Here is a 20,000-nt window from a genome sequence, read left to right on the forward strand (position 1 = left end):
AAATCAAGGCATGCGTCTTTTAGGTCGTGATTTAAGCCGTAGGGGTGCTACTGAATCCAGGACACTAGCCAGGGAAGCATTAAACTCATTCATGAGTGAGTGAATAGAGCCTTTATATAAAGGAAACGGCGCAGCTACTCCTGAAAGATCTGAGAGCTCAGAAACTATGCCAGTGCAAATATTGCGTCCTCTAAATCCTTTAAATAGATAGATAGATAAAGATAGATACTTATTCATCCCCGTAGGGAAATTCATACTTTCAGCAGTATCATTTTGTTGTTTATTAAAAAATTAACAGGCTGGCCTCAGGGTGCTATTTTGTAGTTTAGCAACCGCGGAGTGAATGTCACACGCTAGGCCAAATGTTCGACATCCCTGCAGCAGATGGAAATCTTTGTGCCCAGGGTTACACCACTTGTGTTCACATAGATAGCGAGTCCACCTCCTCTCCGCTTCCCGCAGGCTTTTGTGTCTCTATCTGCCCTAACAGCGCTGAAGCTCCACGTTAGCGTCCGGGATGCTAGACGTGAGCCACTTTTTCGTAAAACACAGCAAACTGCACTCATTGTACGCTTTGATGTTTTTCACCAGCACAGCCAGTTTGTCGGTCTTATTTGGTAGAGAGTTCACATTTACCATGATTATGGACGGTACCGAAGGCTTATAACCCCGCTAGCCGCTTAGCCTTCACCTTACAGTAGCTCCAGCTCTGCATCCCCAATAGGGCCCTCTCATCATGCCGGCACGAGAATTCTTCAGGGCAAGGAATTGATTCCTCGAATAGACGCATTTTTGTGCGTTAAAACCCCTAACAATAAGAAAGTAAGTAATCCAAAGTGTAGTTGTCAAACGGGACGAAAAACACTGAAGATAGAAGCAGACACTTAAAACAATAAATCACAAAAAGAGTTAAGTAACACGGTGTCAGGTTTTCAATGTAAATCTCTTTAATTTCTGTCTCAAGGTAATAAGCTTGTTTTTATATTATTGAATATAAAAACAATGTTTCTCATACACAAACACACACACACACACATGAAGTAACGTTTCAATAATCGGTCTAATTGCATCTCTTGTACGTTTATCAATCTTATATTCTTTTATTGTGAAATGCTCATGTGAACTTTCTCCCTGAAGTATAATAAAACACGCCCACGTTGTGGACGGGGTCTCTTTCCCTTGTAACAATCACATGGAGGACATGAGGAAATCTGCTCTTGGTATGATTCGATTTTAACATATATTTGTATTTTATTTGGGTAAATATGGCCACGAAATAGTCTTAATAATGATTGACTTTAACACACGGAGCTGCTGGAAAGGCTGCCGCTCGCGGCGGTGGCGCTATGTTGTCTCTAGTTTCTTTAATACAACATTTAGCCAGCAACTCAAATGTAACTAAATAACGATCAGAAATAACGGAAGTACACGGTAACACCTTCACATTTGAGGTTGAAACTCCTCGAGTCAAAACCAATTCTAGTGTGTTTCCATCTTTATGAGTTGGCAAATCAATTAGTTGACTAAAACCAAATGCGTTTATTCAGACCGAAACGCAACAGTAAGTGAACTGAGTGGGGGGTTCATATGAATGTTAAAGTCTCCCATAAATATTATTTTGTCTGCATAGTTTACTAGATCAGACAACAGTTCAGAGAATTCATCTAAGAAAACTTAATATGGTCCTGGTGCGCAATAAATAGTTACTACATAAATTGAAATGAAAGAGGACCTCATGAAACGAGCCTCCAACGCCTTACAGTATAATTATCAGAGGTACTGGGAGTAAGTTTGAGTATTTTTTCAGAAATGAGCGCAGCACCGCCACCCTTCTTCAAAGAGCGTGCTACATGACAGCTCACGTAGTCATAAGAAAAAGCCTCATTTAACGGTAAAAACTCATCCAGTCTCAACCAAGTTTCACACAGACCAATCAGGTGAAGTTTTTTATCACAAATAATATTATCGACAAGTAGAGCTTTAGGAGCGAGCGATTTCATATTTAAAAGACCAAATTTTAGCTTTGCTGAATCTTTGAACTTAGTTGAAGTCTTTGTCGAAATCGTCACAATAAGCAATTTCCAATATATACAAATGTTTGAGGGCATGTAGTGGGCATTCATCATTATATATTAAAAGAAAATGGGAAAAGGAGAGATTCAAAATTAACAAAGGATGAGTGTTAGAATATATGTAAAACACAGTACACATCCACTAGCTCCAGGAATCTGAGGGGAATTTAACTGGAAGAATGTTTTTTATTATTTTTAGATTTTTTTTATTAGCCAAATATTAGGAGAGTTTTTTCCAAGGTTCAACAACTATGTTGGAGAACATTTGGAGTGGTAGACGTTGACCATGTGCATATATTTTGGCTTTGCCCAATAATACAAGTTTAGTAGGAAAAAAATGTAGTTTGTTTTAAAGAAAATATTGGGATATTGGATATCTAAAACATTCAAGGTGCTCTATTTAGGCCATTTAACTGAAGAAACATTACCATTGTTAGGAAATAAACTACTAAAAAATGTATCGTTAACCAAATTGTTCGAATTAGTTATCTGACTCCATTAACCAAACACAAACTTCATTCTCCTAACAATGCATGCTCCTTTCTTTCTGGGAAAAGATGGACAAGAATAGCCGACATTTTCGCACGGGGGCAGATTTAATTTCTTGAATAATAAATTAAGTGAATTCCATCGAATTACCCGAATTAGCCGAAGTAGTCTTCGTTGAGCCTTTTCTCTCGATTGTCGCGATGTCTAAAAAACTCATATAAGCAGAGCTTATCAGAACAACTTCTCCAAACAATGCCTGCCTTCCTGCGTCACAGAGGTTCCTCTTGCCTCAGCCCTTGTCCTAGTTCCTGCTGTTTTGTGTAAACATCATTCTCCACTAGGTTACATTGACCTCGCCCCACAGCTCAGCCAGTGAATATCCTTTGCATTTTAATGTAATTTGTATTTGATCGTATAAAATATAAAATCCTTCACCATGAAAGGATGAGTACCCAGTTGAAAAATTATTGACAGCTCGCAAAAAAAGTAATAGCAAGATATCGGCACAAACAATATCTCCCCACCGTGGAGCAGTGAGTGTGTACTGTTGGAGGATATGTTTGTAATGGAGAGGACCACATTTCGAATAAGAATGCAGGAGACCTGATTCATGGCAATTTGGAAAAATGGATTGATTGTAGGGAAAATGACACGACTTGACTTTGAATAATGACTTGAAGATGGAAGATATAATTCCCCAACACTGCAATTTTGTGGTTGTAATGTATGATAAAATTACATTAATGACAACAAAGACAAAATAAAATTATTTAAAAATCCGCATAGGAGGGAACCGGCAATGACCAATGCCCGAAGTAGCGGGGGTCTCTCTACTTCTAAATTTATATTTCCACAATAGCCTCACCTGACTGCCTGTAACTGCCCCAACCTTTTTAACAATAAGGAAGATACTCAACACTTCACCTGATGACCTCTCTGTCACACCTTTAGTGTGATCTCATTTCAAATTCAGGAATGAGTGACTTGTTTTCCTTGTCTTGTGTTTTTTAAGGTGTCTGGCGATGTGTGCAATGTAAGGGGACATGTTTTAACACTTAAGATAGAAAAAGGTGCAGCGACCAATGCATAATGAACGTTAAGAGCTTTAGCACATGTGTCCACTGTACAACAAGACTTTATGTTCCAGTAATAGGACTCATGAAGGAGTGCTAGTTTGACTGTAATGCACCTTAGCATGGTGCTGCTTTTATTTTCAGCTACATAAGACAAAGTTATATCCTCCTTACTACCAGGGGGAAAAAGTTGATCCCATTTATTCCCCGATCTACAGTATTTGAAGTATTTGGAATACTGCAAAATGTTTTTTTTTTTTTTTAACTTTTATTTTAAAGTTACGATGTGTCTTCTAGAGTGGGCATTCGAACCCAATACAGGGGAAGCGGAGCATGATTTTGAAAGAGTTAATCCAACAAAAAATATCAAAATGTCAACTTGACAAAGTAACTATCCATCAGTTTTATTTTTGTTTATATTTTGCACATTTGGTATAATACATCAAAAGCAATTCCCTTTCTTGAAAAAAAAAACAAAGACAAATCTTGCACTTGGAGCAAGTTTTACCGTTGCAGCCAATTTGATGCGTGTGTTTTATCCGCCATCTCAGGAATACGCACAGCATCATAGTGTCTCAGACCTGCGTTTGGCTTTGATTTCAATCTTTTTCGTGGGGGAGTGTAGTTATCTTTCATCACTTTGACTTGGTGCACGTCCTGCTCAGGCTTAAGCAGTTAACTTTGCATCATTGAATAATTTGAAGTCAAGGAGCTTTTGTTGTTTTCTAGTGCAAGAAGCCATCCTGTAAAAACTCAATATTTCCCATAAAAGTGCTTGCACTCAGGGAAGCCATTTCCTTCTTTATTCTTTAAAGAAAAAAAACAAAATTGGTTTAATAATAGTTGATGTATTTTTGGTTATCATATAAAAGTGCATTTTCTAAATTACTCACAGGTTGAGAAATTTGCATTTATTTGGCATATCATGCGCCGTACCTAGAGGGAGCCGCCATGATTGTTTCAAGATGACTGATTAGGATCACCTGTGCCCGCTCATTTGGCGCCAGTCGCTGGGGACTACCTGATTGGTTCCCTGTCCTTTTTAAGCCCAGTCCTTTCACTCACCTGTTGTCAGGCTGTCAGTGAACCTCTGTTTATGCAAGGCAAGCACATTGACTCTGACTCCCGTCGTTACCGCTTTTTGCACCCTTTTTTCCTCCCGTCCGTTCCTGATCTCCCTGTTTGTCTCAAGCTACAACCTGTTTTTGACCCCGACCACGTTTGCTCTCCCATCCCGGCTAATGACCCGTTTACAATCCCGACCACGCTTTTGCTCTCCTGTCCCGGCTATCGACCTGTTTTTTTCTGCCATAGACACCCCGCCATCTCCCGGTCCGGAAGATCCACTTCTGTATTCGGATCATGATCCGATTATGTGAGCGGCTTGCTTCACGTGTCAAGCGAGCACCAGATCACGGGCGCTGCCCTTCCTCCTTCTATCAAAAAACTTGTGGTTAACGCTACGCATTTGGGTCCTGATTCAGTTCTGGTCGTGACAGATGGCCATCTTCCTGCTAGTCACCCCAAAAGTTTAAAAAGGCTGAAAAATATATTCTTTTAAAAGAAGCAAAAAGAAAAAAATCATGCACAATGATTCCTTTATTCCCAGTGGTTTGTAGTCTTTGTTGTGCTTTTTACAACTTATTTTCAGTTGCACTACGCAATAAAGCGACATCTAGTGGTCAAAAAATACACACTCACTTTGTATTTGAGATAAGATTATTTTATATAGTATGGCTATCTGCCATCGGCAGTGTTGGCCACGTTACTTAAAAACAGTAATTATTTACAGTAACTTTTCCGTTAACCCCAGATTACTGTCACCCAAAAGTAGCCTGTTACTCTTAAAGTAACTGTCAAGTTACAATAACTGTATCTTATATACTTGTATTGAAGCCGACCCTTAAAAAACGCTTTAGATATATTTAGGCATATAAATAAAATAGATAGAATAAAATGTGTACACTTGCCTGTGTAAGTGGTGAAGTCTTCATATTTCTTGGTTTGTGCAATCTTAAGAGCTTGCACACCAACACTAAGCAGAGACACGCCATATCCATAGGCTTCTCTAGGCTTCAAAGCACTTGAATATTTCCTTCTCCTTTTCTAGGTTCTGTCCAAAATGTTTTCTTTTTTTCTAAGGGGATGTTGTATTGCAAAAAAAATCATTTTACAAATAAAAAGACCAAAATTCAACATAATTGATTCTGTTCTAACAATTGCCTTATTGATTTAGTAGTTTACGTCTAAGGCACACCACATGTCCAACTCTGCCTACCTTCCGCTACTGGTGACACAAAACTAAATATATGCTTATCAACTGACCCCTTAATTTCAGTATTTCAATTTATATAGGTGTAGATCATGAAGTTTGCGGACGACACAACAGTGGTGGGCCTCATCAGGGACGACAACAAACTGGCCTACAGAGAGGAGGTGGAGAAGTTGGTGGGCTGGTGCAGGGACAACAGGCTGGTCCTGAATGTTGACATAACTAAAGAGATCATTATCGACTTCAGGAAAAACCAGCCCAACCATGCCCCACTTCTCATCAACAACAAGGCTGTGGAGGTTGTCAGCAGCATCAAGTTCCTAGGGGTGCACATCACAAACAAACTCGCCTGGTCCGTGAACACTGCATCACTGGTGAAGAGAGCACAGCAGCGCCTGTACTTCCTGCGGAGGATGAGGAGAGCCCACCTGCCCCCACCCTCCCTCATCATATTCTATAGGGGCACTATAGAGAGTATCCTGACCAGCTGTATCTCTGTGTGGTGTGGAGGCTGCAGCGCTTCCGACTGGGGTAGTGTGAGGAGGGTGACGAGGACAGCAGAGAAAATCATCGGGACTTCTCTCCCCTCCATTCAGGACATTGTCCAGAAGCGCTGCCTATCCCAAGCTAAGAACATTATCAGGGACCCCTCTCACCCCCATCATGGACTGTTCACTCTGCTAGCCTCTGGGAAGAGGTACTGCAGTGTGCGGTGCAGGACCACCAGGTTCCGCAATAGTCTTGTCCCCCTGGCCATTAGACTGTTAAATGGTCAATCAAACACATAGTAAATCTAAACTGCTGCTAATCTGTACATCTGTTGGTTTTGTTTGACTTTTTGCACTACTGGCAGTTCTTTATAGCTAGCCACTCCTTGCACATCTGTTTCTCTGCACTATTGTACTTACAGTGTTATTGTTACAGTGTTATTGTTACTGTTTACCTGACTTGTTTACCTGACTGCCCATTTTGCACATCTAGTTAGCTGCTCCTCTTGCACTATTTGCACTACTGTAAAATACTTTACATAGCCATAATTATTTAGTATATTATTAGTACTCAATACTCCAACTCAATACAACATTTTATTTATATCTGTACATTCAAGGAAACTGTGCGGGTCAGATGTATCGACATTTGGTTCTGATACACGTGTACTAGAATAACAATAAAGTAGATCTGAATCTGAATCTGAATGTTAGTATATATGGTAGGGAAAATATCTCCACAAGGAGAAATACAGTGTGCTCATACTGCTCAAACAGCTCCTATGTAACTGTATTTAGTTGTGCTATGCCCATCTTTTTGAACCATTTATTGCAGATATAGGGACAGACTTTACATCTTGAACAAAGGAGGAAAAGTTAGCAATTCTAGGACATTGTTGTTTATGTTTACCTTTTAATTAAAAGTGGAGTAACGCACCATATTGAAACGACAAGTGAGTTACAAAATTGTTTTTAATAACGTGTTAACAGTACTAGTTACCAGGAAAATGTTTGAGTGACGATCTGTAAAAAAAGGTATAGAATTTAGAGTCCATTTGATTTAAAGGTGGGGTGCATCATTTTAAATCATGACTTTAAGCCAGGAGATGGCAGGAGAATACCACATGTTTTGCCTTTAATGCTTGGACAAGCTCGAATAAACTCTTCTTTTTTTCTTCCTTTTAGGGGTTTGTTCCTCCCCTTGGTAAAATGAAAGAAGATAGGCACAATGGAAAATAAAAGCATAAGGGCTCTTTGAACTCAGTCGGGCATTGTTAACACAAAGATGATAGAGAAAACAGGGGTCAGCAATAAATGATTGGTGAAAAATTAATGCCATTAATTGCAAACAATTAATGGAATGGTTGCTTAAACTCATAAATCCATTTATTGCAAAATTTAAATAATTATCAATTATTGCGACCCATTAATTGCGAAAATATTCAGGGTTTTTTGTTAGTCGATTGCGTCAACAAACGTGCAAATTTTCACGCCGCGCGAGCATTTCGTATGCAGTCAAGGTCACATACACGCACAATCGGGACAGTGCATGCATACGCGTAAGCTACCGTGTTTGGATTCTAAAGATATGGCGAAATTGTTCTTCTTCAGTCGCGATACTTATCTCCTTATAAGGGATTGGAATGAATCAGTTTCACTTGTAGTCTTGAAGTTAAAAATGACAATTTTGTCCTTCTCAGTGTTGTCCAATGCCTCATTTAAGTGTTCTCAAAACGTATTTGGAATGCAATCTAGGTCCGCCACTTTCATTTGTATTTCGCTCCGTTGATTCTGAGGTTCTCAAGTACAGCTAACACATGAATAAAAACAAGCCCCAACATGACGGTAGCTGATGTGATCACCAATAACTCAGAAGATATTTTTTGTACTAAAAGTAAAGATTAGAGGGACCAGTTTGTTCGACCATATTGACACGGCTAGTATACCATTAAATTACCAATTAATGGCTAGAAATCCAATAAATACCCATTAATTGGCCTTGCCGCGAAAAAATTAACATTAATTTTTTCGCACTTAAATATTTTTTTTTTTTTCAAAAAATCAATTACTGATGACCCCTGAGAGAAAATATTTAACTTTCACATTTTTTGTTGGCCTCTCAAACTACGCACCCCAACTTTAATGTCCTATTCAAGCTAAAGGGATTTTATTATCCAAATCATTATTGAAATAATCAACAGTGAATATTGAAAACACTGATTGTTGCAACCTTGATTTATGTTTACAATGATTATTGCTACGAAATGATTTAGACCAATGAATTGAAGGATGTCAGGCACATTTGTTTCTCGGTCCAGTGATGATTAAACAAATATTTTTTCCACCCAGAGGCCAGGGAACAATTGTGGACGTGCGTTTATGTGCAGCCTGCTGTGGAAAGACACTCAAATCTGATTTTATATTGACTCTTCAGAAACACTATTCTTACAAGTCCAATTAAAAAAAACCTTCAGCACTGATTACCCTTATACACAAAGGTGCTCATGTTTCAGCAACCCCCTCCCCCCATGTAAATTCAAAAACAATTGGTTTTGACGTTTCAAGCCCAATGTGTTCATGCAAAAATGTTCTGTGAAAGACTGAGGCTTGTGAGTGAGGTTGTTAGGATCAGAACATAAATATACTGCCAACATGACAGGTCAGCTCATAAAAATTTCCCACCTAGCATTTTTTAGAAAAAAATATAATTTTGCACAAAAAAATCACTAAAAACATCAATAAAAATGACTTGTTTGGTGCTGACTCTGTGGAGTGTCGGATATTTTATGTTGAGTTAGCTCTGAAAACAATCCTTTTGTTTAATTAGTGATTTTACTACATGTATTAAAAGTTATCAATCGATGGGATAGCTTGGTGGTTGATAATGATGTTTGTGCTGATACTTTAGGGGTTGTTGCTTAAAACCTTTTTTTTCATTTCTGTAAGGTCTATCACCTTACATATCTCAATAAAACACAGAATAAGAGACAAGAGACATTAATTTTGATGAAGATAAGACCAATTTGTTGAATCGTCTCATACGTGTTCAAAGAAATGCAGGAATCAAATGACATAAGAGGGAATTCTTTTTTATTGATACACAATTTCAACAAGAAACTCAGCGAATCACAGATATGCGTGGGTCTTTATAGTTTTCAACATAGCACGTGTACCCGGTTTGGCCCCGTCCCTTTTCACGCCTGAAGGCGTACATGCCCAGGGTTGCGTCCTTATTTCGAAGTGTTTTTAAGTTTATGCCGGTTTATGTCACCTTGCCCTTAGCTGTTATCTCTTGTCATCCCTTAAGGAGGATTGTTTATACTAGTTCGTCCGCCGAGACCTTCCCGAGATGTAAGCAACATTTCTCCCAACTGTAAGCAAGTCTTTCTACATTTCTTTCTAAATGTATGCATATCTATTCTACAAATGCAAGTTTATTTTCTACAACAATTTCAGCTCATGAGGGGATGCAAATGCAGTTCAGGGCCTAATTCTCATCTCATCTCATTAGCCGTACCGCTTATCTTCAGTAGGGTCGCGGGGGTGCTGGAGCCCATTCCAGCCATCTCCAGGCAGTGGGCAGGGGAACTGGTTGCCAGCCAATCACAGGGCACACAGGGACAGACCACTCATTCGCTCATTCACACCTAGGGACAATTTGGACCGGCCAATTCACCTGAAATGCATGTTTTTGGAACGTGGGAGGAAACCGGAGTGCCCGGGGGAAACCCACGCAAGCACGGGGAGAACATACAAACTCCGCACAGGAAGTCTGGAGCTGGATTTGAACCCACCAACTTTTTATTTCAGCTCACTCTCAGAATTGACAGGGAAAGGAAGCTGGGGGAAGGAACAAAGGAACACTCCATTATATACAGGGGAACATCAAACATAATAACATGATAATGCCGGGATTTCCGCATACGCACCGAGTTGCCAAGTAGGACTCTGGGAGCGGCGAATGGCAGTGCGTACTGTACTGATTTTGGACTTTACCATCCTTTTTAACGAGAGGCAATATTTCGCGTTCAGGTACTTTGTAACCTGAAGCTTTCATAAGTAGAGACATATGTACAGGTACTGCTGTATTGAAAACTGTTCAAAATTTATTTTATCTCTGAGCCGTGTACTCATAAAAACAGCCATGTATGAGCCACAGGTTCCAGAACCCTAATGTAGACAAAAGAAAGTGGACAACGGATTAATTATTTTTGAAAACAAGCCAGAGGAGAACGTCTCTGTTTGCTGATTTTTCTTTTTCTTCCAGGAGGGGAACACAGGAAAGAGGAAAAGGGGAGGAGTTGCACTGAACACAGAAGAGAGAGGAGTACAGACGCAGGCAAACAAGAGGAGGAGAGGAGCTGAGAGATGCTGAACGCAAAACGTGAGTCAAAATTCTCCTTCTTTCATGTCGTTGGCAAGTTTAGTTTGATATTTGATTACTTTTCCACTTTTTATTTACATTTCTTGCCCCCTTGCTCCCATTGCGTCCATCTCCCGTGCTGCGTTTGGCTTGCATGTTGTCTCCCTTGAGCTCTGCAGGTCATGTTAAAGAGTAACCGTGCCAAGGAGGGAAAGGCCGCTGTCAGATCGTATTAACGTCCGCTTCACATGCAGAAATACACATACACACACACAAAAACAACATAATTCCATGGACAGTGCAAGGAAAGTTTTAGCGTGGATTGAATTTTAATCGCAAACAATTTCCCGCGATCCTACTGAGGATAAGCAGTGCAGATAATGGATGGACGGATGTAATTGATTAGAAAAGAGTGGCACTCATAAGCACCAAACAATTCTTTTTAGCTTATTCATTTATTTCATCAAAGCCTGAGTAGCTCATTATGTGAGGACTTGGTGACACAAAGGTCCATGGGTCAAAATCCTTCTACAGACCAAAATAGTCTGACAAGGTGCCTTTGAGCAAGGCGCTGAATCACAAAGCTGCTCAGGAGTGTTGACCGCCTAGTACCACGTTTATTCATTCTCACATTGTAAGAACACTCATTCATAGAGAAAAGACGTACTCCCGCTGTGTGTATCATTTGGCTACAGTTATGTCAGATTACTTTAACAAGTATTGACAGGGAGTCAATGGGGAATATGAGTAAGGTCTAAAGCCCAAGCCCGAGCCCAACCCCAAATTCTGATTTGGTTGGGCCTAAAATCCTAATCATTATGTTGGGGTTTTGGTTTTCTCTGGGCTCGGTCCCTCCAATCAAGTCAATTGGTCGGGCTTGGGCTGGGTGGTCTCTAATACCCACGGCCCTGGGTTTGGGTCAGGCTGTATATTCTAGGCCCAATTTTTCCTCTAACGGAAAATACCAAAAATAATTTGAATCACAATAATCATTTAGATTCATAAGAATTCAATGTGTGGAGGACCGATCCTGCCATGTGTAGAAATAATGCATAAATAGATACCTACACAACTATGAAACTATGACATAAATACAATTTATTAATTTATTGATGCGTTTTCTCAGTTAATTTTTTTCTTTTCTTCATTTTTTCATGCATTTTGTCGTGTATTTTGTCACAGCACGATTATATTCAAATAAGAAGGTGGCCCAGTTGGCTGAGCGTTTAACCTATTGTTCGATTAGTGATGTGTGAATGGGTAAGTGTGAAGCACATTGTAAAGCGCTTTGGGAGGTCTTCATTGACTTGAAAAGCGCTATATAAATAAATGCAGACCAGACCATGATGAACAAATCGGCTGCTAACGTCTTACTTCCCTTTCTTTCACTGATAGGTCAGCTGTTTGGCCTGCCCCTTATTGTAATAACATTTTCTTGTAACAAAATACAACAAAACAACAAAATAATTAACAAAATAATTACGCAAATAAATAAATAACAAAAGGAATAACAAATGCACAAATATATGCACCAATTGCATTTATGTATTTTATTTAGTTACAACGTAATTAATTTATGTGTTCATTTCTTTTAATTGCATATATTTGTGGGTGTTTATTAATACATTTAGTTTTAAATACTAACAGACGATGAAGACGAGAAGAAATTAATTGGGCTCTTTGCATAGGTGAATTGCTTTTTTACTTTTTATAATAATTTGGAGGTAAAATATAGCCAACCTGATGCCCGACTAATTAACACCATTCCTCTTTTAAATTCAGCAAAAGAAAATACAGTTGCTCTCCAGACAAAAGTTATTCTATAGCACTTTTTTTAACGTGCGATGTTTGATGATTTAATAAAATCTATGAAATAATAATGCCAGACCCTGTGTCCCAAATACATATCAATATTCCACTAAAGATTGTCTCCCTCCCGCAGTCACTTAAGAGAGTTAAGGCTCATTTTGACCGTCATTTTTGTCATAAATAGTGGTTTCAAAGTGCGAGCAAAGTTATTTTGTAAAAATGTCACAAAATTCCGCAAACGTTAAGGATATTGTTGCACACTATTTATCTTCGCCCCAGACTGCCTGAGCGAGAGTAACATGGAGTGGTTGTGCAATTTGCATAGCTTTACCCATCCCTACCGCTTACCCAGTCATATTGCTGTGGGTTCTCTGCTGGTGTTTTGCCCTATTTACATTATGTTCTGTGGATTTTAATCTTAAAGTGTCTCAACAGTTTACGTGGTTTATTTAATTCCTTAGTTATGTACAGCCAAAACGAGTTTTTTTTCGCTGGACACCTTGACTGTAATCTGTAGTTAAAAATGTGCCCAATATATATTGAACAGTGCTGCCATATTTGGTTTACTTTCAATTTTCGTGCACCACAATTAGTTTCACCCTTGCCATTTTGGAATGACACGGAGAAACTTTCCATGAAATCAATTTCGTCTCCAAGCCATATGTCTCATCTCATCTCATTAGCTGCACCGCTTATCCTCAGTAGGGTCACGGGCAAGCCATATGTAACTTCTCATAAAAAGAGCCATAAATTCCCGACCCCAGCTGTAAACTACTGATTTGACTGGGAAAACAATAAATAATATTACACATAATATAATTTTACCTAAATCAAAAATAAATCACTTAATATAACCACAGTCAAATGTAAGCTTTTATCATTAAGGGTATCAACATCTCTTGAGTTTATTGTAAAAATATTGAATATTTCCCCCCAATTTTAAGAATCTACAGAGCTACATTCTGTAAACTGTTTGTTTGTATCCCTGTTTTCCTCTTTTCTTGTTACAACAAGCACTGTTTATGTGGCAAGATTTGAAAAAAATTGTGATGAGCGAGCATGTCTGTGAGGAGATCGAGTCGGGTAGCTATATGGATACTAACAGTTTAGCAAATTATTTCTACAGATGGCTTGCTATGTAATAAAGTAGTTCACATCTGTCTCAAGATTCTTATATTTTGAATTAAAATGTGCATGCCTTCACCCTGTATTTTGAAACCCAAGATAAAAATAGACATACAGAATGGCAAATGGTTACATAATCTTACAATGAGTTCATGTTTATTATATCTACCGTATTTTTGCGAGTGATATTTGTATTTTGTATTTTTTCTGGTTTATTTTTTAACCATGTTTCAACAAACATCACATCACAAAATGAGCAACTCACTTGAAAAGAAAAAGGAATGACAGGTTGAAGCCAAAAGCTTAAAAGAGACCTATGCCCCAAATAACTTTAAATGCTTCTTTAATCAATCTTTACAAAAGATAACATCATTGAACAATCATGTGTTAATCCATTTAAAAAAATATATCTTTTGAGTCAGTCATTTACGGTGTTTTACAATTTCTGATAATTTTTTTTCCCAACTTTCTTCTCCTTACTATCTAACAACAATATGATGTGCAAAACCTGAGACAAAAATACATTTTCTCGTGGAAAGATTGTAATTGGATAAAATGTGTTTTTCTAGAGTGAGTTACAAGGTCCTGACGAGACCATGTGAGAGCTGGGCCCAGCTCCCACTTCATCACTTTATTGTAGCTTAGATGACGCCAGCTTGATCAAGACGTTCTCAAGTGTGGTTGTCTGTTCGGAGGGGCTTTTGGCCAAGATGACATCTCAGTGTAAAACTAGATCTCAGTGGCGCCAGTCGTTTAGACAGGGTCAACGTCCCTATGCCTACTAGTGTCTCTCCAACGAGCATACTGATTTCACAGCATTGGCTAGGTTAACATCTGTATCTGTGTCTTAATGGGATGCCAGTTCAACAGCACAAAGACAATAGAATTGTTGCAGCTCAAACCAAATAGTAATGTAGTAGCATTTGATTTTGATTTTTTTCATTACTTAATTATTATTATTAGTTTGCTAGTAAGAAACTGTATCATCATATGGACTCTCGTAAGCATTTGTGATGAAGAATTTATTTAGTTTTTTTTTTTGTGTAAAAATTGTGCTACTGTTGAAGTGTCCACTGATTGAAAATTGTTGCAGCCACAACAAGATCTATCAATCCATCCATCCATTATCTGCATCGCTCATCCTCAGTAGGGTCGCGGGGGTGCTGGAGCCCATCCCAGCTATCTTCGGGCAGTGGGCAGGGGACACCCTGAACTGGTTGCCAGCCAATTGCAGGGCACACAGGGACAGACAACTCATTCGCTCATTCACCCCCAGGGAAAAATTGGACCCATCAATTAACCTGACAAGCATGTTTTTGGAATGTGGGAGGAAACCGGAGTGTCCGGAGGAAACCCACGCAGCACCGAGAGAACATGCAAACTCCACACAGGGGGTTTGATCTCACGACCTCAGAACTGTGCCGCACACGCGCTAACCACTGCGCCGCCGTGCTGCCTACATCTATCGGTGTTGCCATTTATTAATGATCTGGGCGCTGGCCCTGTGCCTCACAATCATACTGACTGGAATGCCAAGCGGCTTGCAACATACGATCATCTGGCACAGATATTACAATCTATGGCTTATGAGACATATATGGGTCTTTTCATGAGTACATATGGCTTGGAGATAAAACAGAATACAAAATATTATTTGATATTATCACATATATGAAGCCAAGATGATTTTGGAATGTTATGAGTTTGGTCCAGTATATATATTGGCCACAATTCTTACTACAGTTTACAATCAAGGTGTCACACCAACAGAGCCTGTTTTGGCTGTAAATCACTAATTAATCCTTTATATGTAAACTCATTAAACAATCCAAGTTCATTGTTGAGCCACCTTATTTCAAAAACACACAGAACAAACTTTGACCCAAAACAACGCTATACCAGAAGCTTTAGCAGGGCACGTAGCGCAATTTGATTGGGTGAGCTGTAATAATGGGCGGAGCTATAGACAGAGCGCACACACTCTTCCCTCCCCGCCCCGTCTGCACTGAAGGTAATAGTTAGTATCCCCGATTGCAGTATTTTGGGACATTTTTACAAAAGATATTTGCTTGCGCCTTGTTTTGAAACCATTATTTATGACAAAAATGACAATCAAAATGAGCCTAAATCCTTTTAATTAACTACAGATGGGAGATACATTTTAAGTGGTATATTTACAATTATATGGGACACAGGCTCTGGCATTTTTATTATTTCAGAGTTTTTATCAAATCATCCAACGTAACACAGAGAACTAAAGTGCGCTGAAGAATTAGTTTTCGTTTAGCGACTCGGTATGGGGGTTGTGTTGAGTTTTGTTTTAAAATATATGGTGTGGCCCTATAAAAAAAAATCGTAATATTTTTGTTTTTTGGCTGTTTGTGTCAAAATAGTTCTGACCCCAGATATAGCACAAATTAATTTATCCATTATTATAAATCTACATGAAAAGATTACGCCTATGTATTCTGATAAATCCTTTCCTGGGGGCAAGGGTGTCATGATTTTTGCACCAATGAGCAGATATCTAAATGAATACAAAGGTTGGCGAGGGAAACAAGGGCATTCACATCCTTTAGCACTCAAACCCTTCACTCCGAAACCACCTCGACAGCCAGTCAGCCAATTTGGCAGCGCTCTTAGGATGCCCCTCAAGTTCCAGCAGTGTGTGTGTGATGTTTGCGTGTTATAGTGTGTCTGCAACGCCTGCCTGATGCGTCATTCAAGTCAAGTCAAGTCATTTTTATTTGTATAGCCCTAAATCACGAAGAGTCTCAAAGGGCTTCACAGATTATTACACTATATTGTAGCCAAAAAGATAAATGTGCCTGAAGTGCTAATGAAAACTCAAAACTTGCATTTGACACGCCTCGTGGTTGCACATCCAACACATTTCAGTCTTAGATGACTGATGCCCAACCTAAAATTGGGGTTCAAAATTTGTTTTTATAGGTTTGGTTGGAATAATCCAATGGAAGATGTGACATTGGAGATGAAAGATATAAGTTTGTTTTCTTAAAAGTGCTGTAAGTTTAAAACATTCTACTTGCTGACACCATCTTCTGGCGTAAATTATCATTGCAGCCTCTGTAGGCTCCTTTTGATGCACGTGCAAGCATGTAAAATCCGAGATGCACATTTTACTGGGGGGTTGGGTTGGCGTTTGGACTATATTTGAAACGGTCCCTTTCTTACTTTCACTATTTTTATTCTACAATTAAATAAAGCGTACCCGAGAATTCACTCTACTCACCGCTGCCTCTTTTCCTCAAGCCGAATGCACTTGTGACCGGAACAAATGAAGTAAAATACAATCATATAGGCGCTGTAAAAAAAAATATATAAAGGCTTTTTGAACTCAGTTGGGTATTGTTAACCTACACATTTTAGAGAAAATATTTAATTTCAAACTTTTTAGGGATACCTCAAACTATGCACTACACCTTTAAAAAATGGTTAATATTTCACATACTAAGCGTTTTTTTCACCCTATTCTACAGTAGAAGATCAAACTGATGTGATCAGGACTTTATTTCAAATACTTGTTGGTCAAATTTTTTTTATTTATTTTACATAATATGATAATTATTTGATGCTCACGGAAAGGGAGCTGACATAATTTTCCGCTATCTTGCTGTTCAGGGTACCTCAAAAGACAAAAACCTTGTCAAAGTGCAGTTTGGTCCCTTTGAGTCTGGTTAGTTTGTATTCTTCCTTGTGTTTTAAAGCACTCATTTTGGTTGCAATAAAGCAAGGATTCCTTGAAGATGAAAGCTACTTTTCTTTTACTGATACTAATCAAGGTCTACCTATTTGATGTGCATTCCTACAATGACATATTATCACTATGTTTTTACTATGTTATCACCAAGTCATTAACAAGCTGTAATTATTAAATGTTAAAAAGGGTCAGTGAACCGCTAAACATCATGCCAGATAGAAATCAAATTTCCTAAAAAAACACAATGACCCATGATAAATTTTCAGAGCCTGTCCGCCGGCGACTCGGGTGGTCTTAGGGGGTTACCCGGTGCACTTGGTCATCACGTTGTGGACCCCTGCGATACACAGTACAGTACAGTCTAGTGGTCAAATAGAGTGTACCTCTAAGATACTAGCCCTTTCCCCTTTGTCCTTATCCGCAGTACAAGTTTCATTTTTAAACACTATTCCTTTAAAATGTGTTTTTCTTCATTTCTCAGTGCATCCTGTATACATGTGCATCTGTAATGCATGTGGTCTGTTGTGGCTTTGCTGCGGCAGGCCGCAAGCAAGCTTTGAATGTCTTCCAGACTTCAACAATCTAAAGAAATCACACCAAACGAGATATATACTTGTTATCCATCAAAATAAAGCCGTTTGTGTCGAACATACCGAAATGCAGGACACAAGGAAACGTAAACGACAATTATTCAATAATCAATTAAGGAATCTAAGGGAGAGTGGAACTGGGATTGCTGAGGAGGGAAAACCTGAGGGAGACTGGAGGGAAACTTCAGAGGGGGTCTTGGGGTAGCGATAATCTTGAAAAGGAGATTTGGGAATACGTTTAAGAAGATGGTTGAGTGGAAGATCTTGGGACAAGGAGAGAACTGAAGACCTGAGTCATTGGAGGATAAGCCCGTCGTCTTGGCATGCGTATTTCTTGAGCAGCATTTAAAATAAATCAGCAACGAAAGGTGTTAGCCTGCAGTATTTGTGGTGGAGGTTGGATATGTCCTTGATGGGGAGCACCTGGACAGGATACTTGTGAGGGAGATAGAAATGTGGTGCTGCATCCATCTCATGGAGAAGGAGAGGAGCTGCAAGCGCTAAACTATAACCGTTTGGGAAAAAGGCTTAATGCATGGGTTGGCATCAGTTGGACATTTAAAAGCTCAAAAAATATATAAATCACTTTTGAGAACTATTATGCACTCTACCGTAAAGCTTATTATGCAGAAATAAGCTTTACGGTAGAGTGCATAACAGTTTCAATACGAGCGATTTGAATAGAAAAAGGCAAAATAAACATGTTACCTGCTCAAAGGTGATTTGTATACGGCGTGCATTACCGTTCGATTACATTCACAACAAATACAAAGACGGAATGGTTTAAGTTGTATTACATTCCCAATAAATGCAAGACGAAGTGGTTTTGGTTATATGTTCGCCATTAAATTCCCTAAAAGTGAAAAAAAGGAGGTAAAAGTGGTTGTAGTAGCGAGGGGATGCAAATCTCGGCAGGGATATATTTCTCGGCATAAGACCGGCTCTGCAGCTTTTATACCCGTGGTCCACACGCGGAAATGACGCGGAAATGACGCGATGAGGGAGCGGAACAGTTGCCGGCATCTGTTTTGCGGGCATACCACCGATGAACAGCGGGTTGGCTAATTTTGCGCATTTTCCATCGCGGGCAACCACGGGCAAAAAAAAAATCGCAAAATTTTACCCGCGATACAGACGCAAACGGCTGTGTGACCGGGCCCTAAGCAAGTGACGACACCATGACGACACCATCCGTAGTTAACAGTGGACGAGGCCAGTAAACAGTAGACAACAACAATGAAAACAGCTTTATTATTCAACATTATCGGCAATGACTAGTCAAATGAATATTGTGCAGCTGTCAGATGAGGCTGCTCACACCGTGTCGAAAAGCACACAGAGCACTATTTAGAGGATCTATACAATCTTCCTTTCGACATATTTTGACTTCTTGCCGTCTGTCATAGCTCTCATTCTGCCAGAGAGGGCAATGTGATGTCATGTGCAAAGGGTCAATACAGTTGTCATTTTGAACAACCTTTTACCACCCAATACCATTACTTTGGTATCATCACAATATATTATACATTTTTTTAACCAGCCAGACACTTTTGGTGCTTAGCACTTCCACATCTCTGACCCTAAACACGCCCCAGGTGGGAAAAACAAAGAACAAAGAACAGCAACATTGTTGGCCAATAGTGACAACGACGTAAACGATGCACAATAGTCATAATAACGATAATTTCGGCTCTCGCTCGTTCGAGCCACAGCCAAGTCATACCTAAGACTTACAACATTGTTTCCTATTGCCTCCTTGCTTGCTGCTCAGAATTAGGGGTTGTAATTGGGGGGATTGGTCACCTTATGAATCCCAAAGACAGGTGTTGCGACACATCCGTATAACTTTCGCGTTACTATGCACTGTCAGACAGGACGAAAGGAAGACTGAGATCACTTGCGCTCGTTTCTTGGTTTTATTGAAAGGAAGGAAATGACAAGGTGGGATTCTTCGATCCGTTGGTTGGCGGATTGACGGAACTTGACAGGCGGGTGAAG

At 39.3% G+C, this 20,000-nt stretch overlaps 1 protein-coding gene across 8 annotated transcripts in view; it reads left to right on the plus strand.

Moving 5' to 3' along the window:
* Positions 1-1,169: 1,169 nt before the first annotated feature.
* eva1ab (eva-1 homolog A, regulator of programmed cell death b) overlaps positions 1,170-20,000 on the plus strand; it is a 39,781-nt gene continuing 20,950 nt past the window's right edge. For 3 of the 8 annotated variants that reach the window (XM_088334807.1, XM_088334808.1, XM_088334812.1), the window contains exons 1-3: positions 1,182-1,220; positions 9,702-9,767; positions 10,662-10,778. Coding sequence is in view for 3 of the 8 variants with exons in the window: in XM_088334812.1 (XP_088190938.1) it covers positions 10,763-10,778 (16 nt within the window). In the remaining 5 variants the exon portion in view is untranslated. Of the gene's footprint in view, positions 1,221-5,989; positions 7,253-9,701; positions 9,768-10,661; positions 10,779-17,333; positions 17,389-20,000 lie in introns of those variants that run through there. The other 5 variants (XM_088334811.1, XM_088334813.1, XM_088334809.1 and 2 more) reach the window with 4 other exon arrangements.

This window comes from Urocampus carinirostris, chromosome 4 (genome assembly GCF_059441175.1).
Source record: "Urocampus carinirostris isolate Australia breed hairy pipefish chromosome 4, RoL_Ucar_1.0, whole genome shotgun sequence".
Taxonomy (NCBI): Eukaryota; Metazoa; Chordata; class Actinopteri; order Syngnathiformes; family Syngnathidae; genus Urocampus; species Urocampus carinirostris.